The sequence below is a fragment of the Petromyzon marinus genome, chromosome 75, assembly GCF_048934315.1.
Source record: "Petromyzon marinus isolate PM22_M1 ecotype Great Lakes invasive population chromosome 75, UKy_Petmar_22M1.pri1.0, whole genome shotgun sequence".
Classification (NCBI taxonomy): Eukaryota; Metazoa; Chordata; class Hyperoartia; order Petromyzontiformes; family Petromyzontidae; genus Petromyzon; species Petromyzon marinus.
This window is the reverse complement of record NC_133741.1, coordinates 1,745,197-1,760,683: the sequence shown is the minus strand read 5'-3', so window position 1 is coordinate 1,760,683 and position 15,487 is coordinate 1,745,197. Positions and strand designations below refer to the sequence as shown.

The 15,487-nt window shown below is 44.3% G+C and overlaps 1 protein-coding gene across 3 annotated transcripts in view; it reads right to left on the bottom strand.

Annotated features, from left to right (window-relative positions):
- Window positions 1-15,487, bottom strand: part of LOC116957472 (protein mono-ADP-ribosyltransferase PARP14-like) — a 109,922-nt gene that overhangs the window by 18,303 nt on the left and 76,132 nt on the right. For all 3 annotated transcript variants that reach the window (XM_076056254.1, XM_076056253.1, XM_032979642.2), the window contains 3 exons: window positions 9,074-9,223; window positions 1,434-1,496; window positions 41-211 (listed from right to left, as the gene is read on the bottom strand). In XM_076056254.1, coding sequence (XP_075912369.1) covers window positions 41-211; window positions 1,434-1,496; window positions 9,074-9,223 — 384 coding nt within the window. The remainder of the gene's footprint in view (window positions 1-40; window positions 212-1,433; window positions 1,497-9,073; window positions 9,224-15,487) is intronic.

Here is a 15,487-nt window from a genome sequence, read left to right as displayed (position 1 = left end):
CACTACACTACGATACACTACAATGCTAGATAGCATTCACCTGTTCCAACAGCTGGCAGAGCAATGGACTTCAGTTGGACGTCTTCACACACAACCAATGCATTGTAGACTTGCTTGGTGAAGAGATTCTTGGCAAAAATAAGGTGGATGATTTTTTTCAAATGCAAATCTCCAGAGTCGGTCACGACCACCCCGTTATAGGCTCCCTGACCTGAATAAAATCGCACGCACATACAAGTGCTGTTAACGAGCAGCAGCGCCTATGAAGGCCGCCCCGTCGCACTGGGTTTCAGTTTCATTTATTTGGTATAGCCCTGTGAGCCATTCGGCTCTTGAATCGGGTGCAACCGCAACAAACAATAAACAAAAACATGAACATTAACAAGAAAACATCTTAAAGTGACTATGCGAGGGGGGTGGTGGGGGCGGCCAGCACCACGCCCGACCGCCTTTGTCTCATCAGTGGCGATGTTTAAACACCGCATCAGGTACTCATTTGAGGCCGAGTCTACCTAAGGGAGGCCCAGGACCGGTTCAGCTATCGGTCACTGTTGTTCACCATGATCAGGAATCGAACTCGGGTTGCCGGACTCGTAGTACAGCGTAGTGCTAACCACTGCGCAAACGCTTACCAATACCCATAATACCAATACCCGACATTTGCCACTCAATGACGGTGACGTCACCACGGCGCCTGCGCCAGGCCAGATGCACTTTGAGGCCACGTGAAGTGTCGAAGGATCGCTGACAGGAGGTCTCGGGACAGGCCCAGGTGCCGTGGGTTGATTGACTGAGATGACCGGTAGATGCACCAGCTGTACCCCCTACTGTGTCAACTTGCTGCATTTTGGCCACCCGGCGCTCTGCTCGTTGTTGTGAACATCGCTTCTCTGCCCTCCGTTGTTGCTGGAGGACGACTGCCTCCAACTGCCCAGTAGCAGCGTCCTTGACAAGTCTATGGAGGATGCTCATGAAGGACGCTACTGGGCAGTTGGAGACTCCCCACAAAGATAAAACCCCCCGTATAGCCTTCAACAGACTGTTGGGGCAAGTGCTGTTAGAGAGCACCTATAAAGGCCAGAAACGGCACACGAGGGAGTGGGTGGCCAACACCACGCCCGACCGCCTTTGTCTCCCCAGTGGCGATGTTTACACACTGCACCAGGTACTCATTTGAGGCTGAGTCGACATAGGAGAGGAATCCCAGGACCGGTTCAGATAATTGTCACCGGCAGTTGGCCGTGAGCGGGAATCGAACTCAGGTCGCCGGGTTCGTAGCGCAGCGTGCTAACCGCTACAAAGCTGCTCCCCACTTTGGAGGCTCCCAACACGCACACATGCACAGACGCACGCCCCGTGAACACAATTTGAACTTGAAAACGAATTCAAACGAATGCGTGGCAGAGTGATGCGGTGCAATAATGATCGCTTACATTTTCGCAAAAACTCTTCCCGTACTCTCTCTCCAGCCGCCTTCAGAATTTCGCCGCAGACACCTGAAAGAGTGAAGTCCCAAACAGAGTGAAAGCTATGAAAAAATAAAACTAGGTGTTTTACCCTTCCTGGCAATATAACAGGAGGTGTTAAGATGTTCAAATACCAAATAGATAATATACATTTTTTGGGGGGTTAGTTCGCGTAAATATAAACATGTCGCTAAACCCGCCACCAGCTGACACAGCAAATTAATAAGGTTTGTTACGCAAACAGAACATGCTAATTCGTTACTAGTACAGCACACCGGTGTGTAGGAGAGCAAATCCACAACATGTACAATCTGAGTACAACGTTTCACCAGTAAATACAACTAGCTTCATCAGGCGACAGCCAGATCACTAATTGGCTGTGTCAGGTGGTGGCGATCTAACCCAAAAATAAAACCTATATTATGGATGACATTGGTCATGAAAGCCTATGTGTTAAACCAAATAGAAACCTTTTTGCAAGGAATCAAGTACTGCATTAACTACACACAGTACTTGTCGTGAACATGCAAACAATCATGCTCTGATAATAATGTGTGCATTGTCTTTGAAACGGATTGGCCTACACCAGAGACAGACTTCTTTAGGGCCTAGTTTCACCAGTGTCAAACCAGAGAATGGCAAAAAGCGAGCATTTATAGATCGGGTTGGGCAGCTACAAAATGGGACCGTTTTGCCAGTATCAAAGTATGAAAAAAGAATAGGTTTGACCCTTTCTGGCAATAAATCCTGTTTTAAATACTGTGTTAATGCCAGAAATGGTAAACACCTATTCTTATTTTTTCATACTTTGATAATGGCAAAAAGGTCCCATTTTGTAGAGTGAAAGCTCGCGACGTTACGGGAACGCCAACAGCAGCAGCAGCAGCACCGACGACGCCACGCGGCCTTCACGATATCGGAAGAGAGTGGTAAGGGGAAAGATCAAAGAAATGAAGAGATTTACAACATTGTCACAAAAGGCAACACGATATGCCCCTTCGTGACTTTGGAGGTACGGATCCAGGCTCAGGGATACTCCCTCACAAATCAGATTAACTAAAACTAAACTTTTTTGTTAATTTCACCAGGCAAGGACCCCCACTGAGCTACACAGCTCTTTGTCAGAAGCGACCTCGCAATAGCGAATTATAGCTCAACGAAGTGGCTTATCATGTGGACATTTATAGGAGCCAAATACATATCTATCAACCACTTATCAATGCCTACCTTATTACAGACTAATTCAGACCGTATTGGTCACCCCGTGGCCTTATAAATCTAAATGTTCATCCTAAAAAGTCCCATCACAAGGGAGAAATACAAAAAAATAGAAGAAAAAATTGCCCACATGGAAACGGCTTACACTGTGTGGACCTGAAAACTCAATTTCCTTGTACAAGAATACGGGTCAACCGTATGGTATGATAGGTATGCAAATACTCTAAGCAAGTGGTGATGTTGATTTGAAATGTGGAGAGACTACTATCCACGCGACCACTGGGAGAGAGAGAGAAAGACATGCAGACTCCAAACATACAGCAGGCATGAGGGTTGGCATAAAAGCCACGACCTCCTGCATACCAGGCGAGATAGGTAACATCTCACCAGCACGGTGTTGCATATTAATTGGTTGGCATATAATTAATGTACAGCGTTCTGAGATGCAATTAGAACATACTATATGTTGACGTATGGTGAATTTATTTCGCACTCTATGCTATGTAAAATTAAATGAATAATATTATAATGTAGATTTGAATATTATGTTGATGCTCAGGGAAATCGAGGAGATTCCCATTCCAGTATTCTTCATTTAGAAAAAAACAAATACTTAATTGGCCAAAGTGACTGCCCAATTGCTCCACATATGGGTCTGAAACAATTACGCAATCTTATCATTAATTATGTCTCTGTATTCATTCTGTCTCCTCAAGAGGAGGCATCTGCTGCTGTGCTGCGTGTTGCTGCTACTGCTGTCTGCTGCTAGTGCTATCTGCTGCTGTCTGCTCCTGCTGTCTGCTACTGCTGTCTGCTGCTGTTAGTGCTGTCTGCTGCTGTCTGCTCCTGCTGTCTGCTACTGCTGTCTGCTACTGTCTGCTGCTGTCTGCTGCTGCCCGCTGCTGCTGTCTGCTGCATGGGGCTGCTGCTGTCTGCTGCTGTCTGTAACTCAACAGATAATCCATCCGTGGTTGGTTACCGATAAAATTAACGATGAACCACCTGCGGGTATTTGGCTGCTGCTATACACGTGACCATCATACGCCACTTCCTTTCGGCTATCATTTGCGATAGCCAGGTTACTTCTGAAAAAAAAGACCCACATATCTCTATATATATAAAAGGCAAAGCTGTGATTGTGTGTTGTGTGTCTGTTCAAAATGTTTAGCGTACTTCCCGACATGCACCAAACTTGAAATTTGCCATGTGGGTACTTTCCAGACTGTACACCATGTAAAAATGATAAAAATACACTTTTTTCGGGGGGGGGGGGGGGGAGCTCAATAATGCATATACTTTTTGCACGGCAGGTGAGCTGTGACGTCAAATTTGTCACGTGACCCTCGCATGTGAAAGCGTAACGCATTGTAGTGTAGCGGTTAGCGCGCTGCGCTACGAACCCGGTGACCCGAGTTCGATTCCCGCTCATGGCCACCACCGGTAATGAATATTTTAACCGGTCCTGGGCCTCCTCTGGGTCGACTCAGCCTCAAACGAGTAACTGGTGTGGTATGTGAATATCGCAACTGGGGAAACATCGGCGGGCGGGCGTGGTGAATCCAAGTCCCGGGCGAAGCCGGGTAGTAAAGCTAGTATATACAGTGAGGAAAAAAAGTATTTGATCCCCTGCTGATTTTGTACGTTTGCCCACTGACAAAGAAATGATCAGTCTATAACTTTAATGGTAGGTTTATTTGAACAGTGAGAGACAGAATAACAACAAAAAAATCCGGAAAAACGCATGTCAAAAATGTTATAAATTGATTTGCATGTTAATGAGGGAAAAAAGTATTTGACCCCTCTGCAAAACATGACTTAGTACTTGGTGGCAAAACCCTTGTTGGCAATCACAGAGGTCAGACGTTTCTTGTAGTTGGCCACCAGGTTTGCACATATCTCAGGAGGGATTTTGTCCCACTCCTCTTTGCAGATCTTCTCCAAGTCATTAAGGTTTCGAGGCTGACGTTTGGCAACTCGAACCTTCAGCTCCCTCCACAGATTTTCTATGGGATTAAGGTTTGGAGACTGGCTAGGCCACTCCAGGACCTTAATGTGCTTCTTCTTGTTGCCTTGGCCGTGTGTTTTGGGTCATTGCCATGCTGGAATACCCATCCACGACCCATTTGCAATGCCCTGGCTGAGGGAAGGAGGTTCTCACCCAAGATTTGACGGTACATGGCCCCGTTCATCGTCCCTTTGATGCGGTGAAGTTGTCCTGTTCCCTTAGCAGAAAAATACCCCCAAAGCATAATGTTTCCACCTCCATGTTTGACGGTGGGGATGGTGTTCTTGGGGTCATAGGCAGCATTCCTCCTTCTCCAAACAAGGCGAGTTGAATTAATGCCAAAGAGCTCCATTTTGGTCTCATCTGACCACAACACTTTGACCCAGTTGTCCTCTGAATAATTCAAATGTTCATTGGCAAACTTCAGACGGGCATGTATATGTGCTTTCTTGAGCAGGGGGACCTTGCGGGCGCTGCAGGATTTCAGTCCTTCACGGCGTAGTGTGTTACCAGTTGTTTTCTTGGTGGCTATGGTCCCAGCTGCCTTGAGATCATTGACAAGATCCTCCCGTATAGTTCTGGGCTGATTCCTCACCGTTCTCATGATCATTGCAACTCCACGAGGTGAGATCTTGCATGGAGCCCCAGGCCGAGGAAGATTGACAGTTCTTTTATGTTTCTTCCATTTGCAAATAATCGCACCAACTGTTGTCACCTTCTCACCAAGCTGCATGGCAATGGTCTTGTAGCCCATTCCAGCCTTGTGTAGGTCTACAATCTTGTCCCTGACATCCTTGGAGAGCTCTATGGTCTTGGCCAAGGTGGAGAGTTTGGAATCTGATTGATTGATTGCTTCTGTGGACAGGTGTCTTTTATACAGGTAACAAGCTGAGATTAGGAGCACTCCCTTTAAGAGTGTGCTCCTAATCTCAGCTTGTTACCTGTATAAAAGACACCTGGGAGCCAGAAATCTTTCTGATTGAGAGGGGGTCAAATACTTATTTCCCTCATTAAAATGCAAATCAATTTATAACATTTCTGACATGCGTTTTTCTGGATTTTTTTGTTGTTATTCTGTCTCTCACTGTTCAAATAAAACTACCAATAAAATTATAGACTGTTCATTTCTTTACTCTTTGTTTTTTTCGATAAAGTCACGTAGGTAAAATAAAACAACTAAATAAAATAAAATAAATAAAGGAAAACTAAATTAAATCACGACGTTTCCATCTTCAGTTGGAACAGTCACAGCAAAATATCTTGACACAGATATTCTGCTGTGACTGTTCCACCTGAAGACGGAAGCTTGTGTTGCCTCCGAAACGTCGTGATTTAATTTAGTTGTTTCCTTTTATTTTATTTTACCTACGTGACTTTACCGAAAAAATCAAAGAGTATGAATCCTTGCAGTCACGAAAGCTTCAAATCTAGAATTGATAATTTCTTTGTCAGTGGGCAAACGTACAAAATCAGCACGGGATCAAATACTTTTTTTCCCTCACTGTACATATAACTCAGCGGGCCTTACCTGGTATGTAAAAAAATAGTTGAATTCATATATAAGGGCCGTATCCAACGTAATTTACCATTCATTTTGTCGCGGATTAATTGTGTCCTGTTACAGGACGTAATGATGGCGTCTTTGTTCTGATAACTTGTTTGCTGTTTGTGTCTTTTTTTTGCTTTGGTGCCACTTCTTAAATTTATTGATGCATTTGTAATTTTGCTCGGGAGTTGTATAGAGGTGCTTTTCATCTGCTGAGCAGTGGTGGCTGTATATCGGACTTGATCCTCATGTATAATTACTCTACAGCATTATGGGATGCAATTAGCATGAATGACGTTCTATGAAATGGACGTATTATTATTACAGCGCCAATTTGCAACTGCTTATGGCTGATGACATAGTTTGCGGTGTCTCTCTCCCCGTGGGTTTTCCGTACCGAGGTTTAGGATCGACGTCACGCGTTCGGAGCATTTACCTGCCACTATAAATTAACCTTATGGCGGGACCCCGGGGTCCCGAATAAACGGAAGTCAAAATCGTAATTCATTCATTTATTTTTGGCGACTCCGTCCCACCGCGCACATAAACGCCGCGACCCACCAGAAATCAATCCTCTCGTTCTTCACCAAGCATTCGTCGTTGCCAACATTGCCGTAATCATAAACAAAAATTTTAAACTTTGATTAGCGCATCGTGTAGAGATCGTTGAGAGGAATAACGTGCCATATCGTTCGCCTTCAACAGACATAAAATGACGTCGCAACGCAGTTTATGCAAGAGCCGGGGCTAATGGGACCCCGGGGTCCCGCTATAAGGTTCAAATGTCCACACGACGACGATAAACCGCTTATGTTGAGCTATCGTTTGTGACAGCCAGGTCACTATTGAAAGAGCTCAAGTACAGACAGGGGCAGCCCGTTGCCCAGGGTGACAAGTTAAGTGGGGGGGGGGAGGGGCACCAAATTCGAGTGATAAAAATACAAAATAAAATAACGAAGATGTCATTAGTTCAAACCCCGTACGCGTATGGAGGGAATATGAATTATACTACATTTCTCAACATTTCCGAGAATGTATTGACAACAAATCTTTAAAATTTACCGCGAAAATAAATGCAGTCAAATCGCGGCTTGGTGGTAATGGCAGTTAAAGCAGGATAGCGTAATGGGTGATGTTTGGATTTGTAATCATAAAAATTGTAATTGACATTTTAAACGCATTTTCATTTGAAATCGGACATATATCGTTTAGCTGTCGCACACAAATCTATGTTGAAAATGTCGCGCGTCTCTATTTTACCTGATCTCGGAAAGGTCGGTTGGACACACGGATGGACGGACGGACAAACCGAAAAATGATGCCTCTTTAAAAACGAATACGCTTACAAAACAATTAAACGGAAGATAGGGGCAAAAATATTTTTCCAGCCTAGATCTTGCCCTCGGAGTTTTGGGGTGGGGACGCTTTTTGTGTGGTTCTCCCTCAGGCGCTGCCAGTCGCTGGCAGCAGCTAGCCTAGGGCCGTGCTCTTATATAGCTCAGTGGGCTTTACCCGGTAAAATAAAAATAATTTAGAATGTTATAGTTTGCAGCGAACACAAGGATTAAAAAGGCCATTGTAACCCACGTAGGACTCTTACCTCGTTCTGCTATCCAAATACTGGTTGTTTTACTTGTTTTTGCATTCCAATCGATGCACATCTTGGAAGTTGTGCATTTTATGGGAAAAAAATTGGGTCATTTTCGGAGTGGAGATCGGCTCTCCCAAGCTGCATTGGCTTCTGGGTGCCGAGCGAATGCCACATTTCGAGGTCGCACTCATTACAAAGTCGCTCGCCACAAACGAACCACAATTATCTCGCTGCTGTTCTGGTGAAGGAGCATAAACCACCATCACATGAACTCCGCTCATCCTCTCAAGAGCAGAAAATGTTGAATGGCCATCAAACAAAGACGGTCACTGCATCGTGCACGTTCAGATGCGCTTCTGCGGCCAACTGGAACGCTTTTTGTTCAGAAATTCGGAAGCCACGTTTACATCATCTTCTAGATTGACAAACTCACTTCTTTACATCTGCTTTTATGTGCATAAGAGGTTTTTTTTTGTTATATCGCGTAAATATATAAATGTGTCGTTAAAAAGCGCCACCACCCGACACAGCCAACTAGTAAGGGTTGTCACCTAAACAGAACGTGCCAATTCGTCACCGGTACAGCACACCGGTGTGTTGGAGAGCCAAGCCACAACATTTACAATATTTATATAGAGGCGTAACGAAAAGTAAGACTTCTCCAAAAATCTGGCTGTCGCCTGATGAAGCTAGTTGTAATTACTGGCGAAACATCGTACTCAAATTGTAAATGTTGGGGCTTGGCTCTCCAACACACCGGTATGCTGTAATCGTGACGAATTGGCATGTTCTGTTTATGTGACAACCCTTACTAGTTGGCTGTGTCGGACGGTGGCGGGTTTTAACGACACATATATTTATGGCATCTAACCCAAAAACCTCTATTATGGATATTGGTCGCGAAAACCTACGTGTTCAACTGCTTTTATGTGTTTAGTTTGTTGTCCTTCCCCCGCACCTCCGATTAGTATAGTTGGCTACATACGGTGCGACAGAGGTTCAACATACACACTGCCTGTAGACTCAACACTCTCCATAGACTCAGCACTGTATGTAGACTCAACACTGTCCATAGACTAAACATTGCCCATAGACTCAACACTGCCCATAGACTCAACACTGCACCTCCGATTAGCATGGTTGGCTATATACAGTGTGGAACTAAAAGGTTGTGTGTCTTGATGTCATCGCCAATTGAAATTGACGCGTCGCGATGCGCTACGTGAACATGTTTCCGTCCGTAGTACCCGTTTTGATGCTGCACGAGCTGTTGGTCACGTTCATGATGGCCTCGGTGTCCTCCTTGACGATGTTCCCGTGCTTTATGAGCACTTTCCCCTTCCCGAAGTTCATCTGCAGCGATCCCAGCCCGGGATCTATCAGATTTGTGTAGAAGTCTGCGGAAAGTCAAATATCGGAGTGTTGATTCATGCCGTTAAGCCCGCCAGCACCACCCGACACAGCCAATCAGTCAGGTTTAGTCATGTAAACAAAACGTTACTGGTACAGCGGTCACTGCTCGTTTGTTGGAGCGTAAACCCACTACACACATTTACAATTCGAGTAACCGTGACGTTTCGGCAGTAATTACAACAAGCAGCAGCATCATCAGGCGACAGATACAGAGTTGTGGAGAAATCTTCATGTGTCGGTCTATTATGGATAATATTGGTCGCGAAGGGCTGCTACATGTTGAACTGTTTTTTTTTTATCTCTGTACAATTCTCTGAAAGCAATGCATTCACTTCGAAGACAAATCCGCTAAAGTCCATCTAAAATACGTATAAATAAGTATAGTTCAAGACCAACACCATGAAGTCTGGCATAAATACATGCGTTAGGATGTTCCAGCTCATTGTGTGTGTATATATATGATTAATGTATAGCATTGTGGGATGCTGTTGGCATGAATGACGCCGCTATGTGAAATGAAAGTATTATGATTAGAAATTATAAAGCATATTCTTCTTCTAATTCAATATCTCGATACTGGCAAAAAGCTCCCACGGTTACAATGGCTTCTCAATCCAAGCCATGAGCACGTTGTTGGTGTTTGCTTCGTCCGTGCGCTAGTCACCTGTCAGCAGCCTCTGGCCCAGCACTGGTGGTGAGACAGGGATACGGAGGAGGCAGCCTCCGGTGCAGGCCAGGTGCGCACACGAATCGAAGCGTGTTCGCTGGCAATTTTTCTTACCATGGAGTCAATCTATTTGATGTTTGAACACCCTCGCACATTGCATTTACGCAAGAAAACATTAAGCCCCTTTTTTACATACATTTATTTTAAGTTTACCCGTCTGTCCGTTTATATCCTTTCAAATCTTTGCCGCTCTTAATATTATCCGATCTACAAAGCCTACCGAGCTGAAATTTTCTACAGATTCGTCGTCTGGCGTGACAATTCAAGATTTCATTTAAAGAACCGGGGCCAGGTCCAGTCGATCCTGGGCCTCTTCCTGTTTTATTGAATGTTTCGTCGCACAATTTCCAATACGTTCGAATTATCCAGACAAGAATACACAAGTATTATTGCCTAGATTGACATCTTCGAATTAATATGTACACAAATTATGTTTTACTTTGATTGACCTTAAAATAATATAGGTAAAAAATTAGTTTATCAATGCACACATACATTCATTTATTTACACTCAAACGTAGAAAATTTAATAGAAATGTTGATGTGCTGAATAAAAGTGGGTGGCTTGTATAAAAGCAAATTAAACATATTTAAAGTAAGCCACTCACTTTTATTAAGCACATCAACTTTGATTAATTCTGGAATCACAATAACGTATTTGCTACTGTTGAGCACAAGCAAAAGTGTGTGCATTGCATCATTCAATACCTTTAACCATTACTCCACCGTGCTGTGCCTCCTGCTGTGCAGCTCGATAACTGGCATACAAAAAAGCATGCCATGACTCTCTCCAACCCTTTCCTTGATTGTCTTATTTTGTCTTGGAAGAAAATTCGGATGTAATGGTGGAGATGAGGCGATTGAAATACAGGCAACCTGCGCACCCATGACCTAATTGGTTCCCGGATGACAGTCAGCAACTTGAGTCGTCGTAAGTCGAACCCTCGTTTCCCATAGGACACGACGTTATTAATTGGGGGTTCCGTACCTGGAAACCCATTACGTACCATAAAAATACCAAAATTGACCACGAATATATATGAAAATAACCCTAACAAACATTTATTGTAACTCAACATTGCGTTTACAAACATTTACTTTAACGAGTAAAAGCAAATACTTACATTTGAAAATCCTTCAGTACTTTTCTGCATGTGCATCACATTTACTCTTCTCAGACGAAGCGAAAGGCGAACATTTTTCAAAATTGGAAGAAAATTTTCAAAAAAAAGTGAAGAGCGTTGAGAAAGATACTGCTGGGTTCGCTCTCGGCACAGCTGGAGACTGTCGGGCAACCATGTACATATGCATATGGCGGAAGAGCAAAGTAGCGGCATCTGGCGACGAGTCTGCACATGACATGTCGCCTGTACACTACACTACACACTACTATACACTACACTACTATACACATCATTAGGACTATATGATCTGTATAAGCAGACAGAGTTATTCTCATTTCTGGCTCATTAACGACGAGCCCTGAAAGCCTTCTCCTTAGCAGGCACAGAAAATATTTCCAGGACAACTGAATACAGCTGCCCCGACAGGGGACAGCCTTGACTAATCCCTCTGCTGAAAGGAATGGGTGCACATAGAGATCCTTTCATCTTTATCAAACACTCTGCACTGCTGTAGAGCAATACAACGTGCCGAAGCAAGTTTCCTTCCAGACCAAATGCGCTCAAATTACCCAGGAGGTATGTATGGTCTACACGATCAAAAGCCTTCTCCTGATCTAGAGACAAAAAAACTAGTGGGATATTAAAGTATCCGGACAAGGTGATTAGATCCCGTTATGATGAATATATTGTATTGAATTGTGCATCCCGGAACAATGTATGACTGGTCTGAGTGAATTATGTGTGCTAGAACGACTTCAAGCCTATTTCATAGTACTCTTGCTAGAATCTTATAGTCAGTGCAAAGCAAAGACATGGGGCACCAGTTCCTAAGGTGCGGCAGATAACCATTTTTGGTATGAGGGCAAGTACTGCCCGCCTCTAGGATTTTGGCATCTCTCCTTTGTCCGTTGCTTTGGTTAGCACTTGTAGATATTCATCCATAAGGAGCTCCCAGAAACTACAGTAAAACTCCATCATAAGGCCATCTAGTCGGAGGAATTAATTTCGAACCGGTCCTTTGAGGGCTGCTGTTATTCTCCTTCCAGTATTTCGTTCGTGAAGGTCTAGTCATCCCAGGCTTAATTTCGGTAACTCTTGCCAATGTTCTTGTTAAGCAGCAGGAGGCGCAGATTCAGGGAAGAACAGATCTGAGTAGAACTTCCTCGTCACTCCGCTCAGGCTTTCTCCGCTAACTAGCTGACCCACCTCCATTGTACAGGCACGGTATGTGGCTTAACTGACCGCTCCTCTTTTCAATGCCGGCAAAGAATGTGCAGCCTGCATCAGCCACCTTGAGAAAGCTGAATCTTGATGGAACGTAAGCCCCTTTCAGCCTTGTGCAACTGGACTTTTCGAAGCAACTCTTTTTCTTCGTCGTATCTGTGTACTGCAGCAACATCGCCTGGGCTAAGTTCAGCCTCCAGTTTTAGTGCCTCCCTTTTAAGTACAGCAACATCATGTCTTGTACCAACAACGGTGAATGCGGCTGTATTGGGGTGGCGTTCTCTCCATAAGTCTATCAGAGCCCTGTCTTTTAGCAGCCACATGAGTTGCACACTGGCATAAGGGCTCTATCCCAGACCTATCCATTGGTCCAATGGTGCAGTTGAAATTGTCACCTACTACACATTCGTCCATATACCTGATAAATATGCAGCTACATGCTTAAATAGGGAAACATCCCTATCAGAGGTAGGTGCCTAGACATTGATGAGGTGAACTGTAGTTCCATGGCATTTTGCAACAATGTGAAAGACTCTACCATCTACTACGTTTTTTGCATTGGACCCCTGATGAGAACCCTGGGAATACCAGAGTTGCCACCCCTGCAGTTTTGTTAGAAAGGTGATTGAAGAAAATCTTATAATCCAGTCAACCTTCCAGCATATCTCACCCTCCTCCATGAGATGTGTCTCTTGTAGGAAGAGTGAGCACTTTTGCTCTTTTGCTAAATCAATTACGCAAAATCTGCGAAGTGCACTCCTGCATCCATTTACATTTAAAGACGCCAAAAGCCACGTAGCTATTAGCTAGCACGTGACTTTCATCATTCCCTCTTGTTGATGTGGCCTCGTCATATTGCACATCCGGCATTGGTTCCTTCACACATGTTGGCTGTTCAGCTGGAGTGATTGAGGACTCCATTTAATCTGAATCATGCACTTCTGTTTGTGGGTGCTTCTTGTGTCCCCCTCATGCCTCTTTCCACTGAGGCATGTGCATTTCTGCTGTATTGAGCAATGACCTCATCACTCTGTTGACTACAGTGGAGGGATGTCGCTGTCGGTATCCACCACCTCCATCTCTGTTTCTTGTGAGCTGAAACTAGATCTGTTGAGCTTCCTCTTGTAAGACAGCACAGGGCAGGGACATGCTTAATCCTGCATCAATACACTCAATTCGGGAGTAGGAACCGACGTTTGGCAATGGAAGTCGCGGCCTGAGGATGCAGCCCTGCTTCCACTGGTTCTAGCTACACCTCCTTGCCTGTTTGCAGGCTGTACCACAGTTTCACCACCCTCCAGTCTCTTTTTTCTTTGATTTCCCTATTATTGATGACCCTGGGAGTAGGACAGTTCTTGTGGTAAACTGTGAGCAATATCCTAAAAATGTCCACAATTAAGGTCCCTTCGCACTGCTCTTGAGGATTGAGCAGCACTTGCACATGGCGTTGAAAGGAAAGCACGTGTCTTATCCTGGGAGTCTTGGTCCCCATAGGGAACGGATAGAGAGGCGGCGTGATCGTGCTAAGCTTGACAATATGCTCTCTCAGCATTTCATCATGGGTGTACGGGGAGATATTGGAGGGAGCGATCCTCGTGGTTGGAGAGTCCAGTCTCCACAGCACGGTTCACTGCAGACTCGGTTGAGATGTAGAACACTGCCTTGCCGCTAACCTTTGCAGCTGCGCATGTGATTTCACGAGCTGGGATGACATCTGCATATGCATCCACGTATGCCTCGATGGTTACATTCGACGAGGCAAAACAGCGCATGCCGCGGTGTCGCATAGCCGGCTCACGTACATGACCATTACAATTATTAAAACTATAACACGGTGCTACACTAACATCAATGCTACACTATCAATGCTAAAGCTTTAGAGCATTGGTAGCAATGCCTAACACTAGATGTATTCATCGCTACTGCAGTTATGCTCATGTGTTTATGGGGGGTCAGGACACTGTAGTCAAGCCAAAAATTGGAGGGCAATACACGCATAAGAAATGTATCAATGGCAGTGGAGACAGTGATGGAAAAATAACTAAATTATTGAAAAATAACTAAATAAGGGTTACAAAGGGAGGCTTGCCTAGATGGTAGGCCTCCACAAGGCCTGATGCAGCATTACAAGACACAATAACATAAACCAGCTAAATATCGACAAATATCACAACAGATAAACACAGAGAAAGCAACAGAGATGTGAGTTAACAGAGGGAGAAGGCGGGAGGGCAGGCGTTTAAGCAAAGGGCTAGGCTAGGCCGATCTAGGCTAGTCAGGCCTCGCCTACACAACAGGGTGACAAGGCCTCACTGCCAGAAACAATTGTCGCATAACTATTTTAAAAAAACGAAATACATACAAGAATAAGACACGTAAGTATTCACTACACCTCCGCTAACGAGAAAGCAACAGATATGAAGATGTCCAAATTGTGATATTAAAAAAAATCAGCTGAGCTAACTGCTGCATGACATCTTTAAGTTGGTGTGGGTGTGTGGGGAGCGGTGGTGCAGTGGTTAGCGCGCTGCGCTACGAACCCAGCCACCCGAGTTCGATTCCTGCCCACGGCCAAAACCATTGACGATTATTTGAACCGGTCCTGGGCCTCCCCCAGGTCGACTCAGCCTCAAACGAGTACCTGGTGTGGTGTGATAACATCGCCACTAGGGAGACAAAGGCGGTCGTGCGTGGTGCTGGCCACCCAGCCCCTCGTTTGCTGATCCGTAGGGCTGAACGATTAATCGATTTAAAATCGAGAAATCGCAATTTGAAACAAAATCGCAAAGGCTGCGATTTGAAAAGTCCTATTACTTATTGGAATTGTTATAATTTTTATTATTATAACTTAATAATTGTCAGTTTAACAATTGTTCTATGTTTCATTATTCTATTTCAATTAAAACATTTTAATAAATGCATGTTGGAAGCAAATAATATATTTTAAGCTATCATTCTTGCATTAGAATATATAGAGCAGTTCATATTTTGATGGTATCACGTGGCAATGCTCCATCACATGTTTTAAATCTATTACACAGTGAATATTGAACTAAAGCTTGATTTAAATTTTTTGTTATCGCAAATCAAATCGTAATATCTCTCAGAAAAATCGCAATTAGACATTTTCCCCAAATCGTTCAGCTACTTCTCCGCCCTTGATAGGTGCTCGC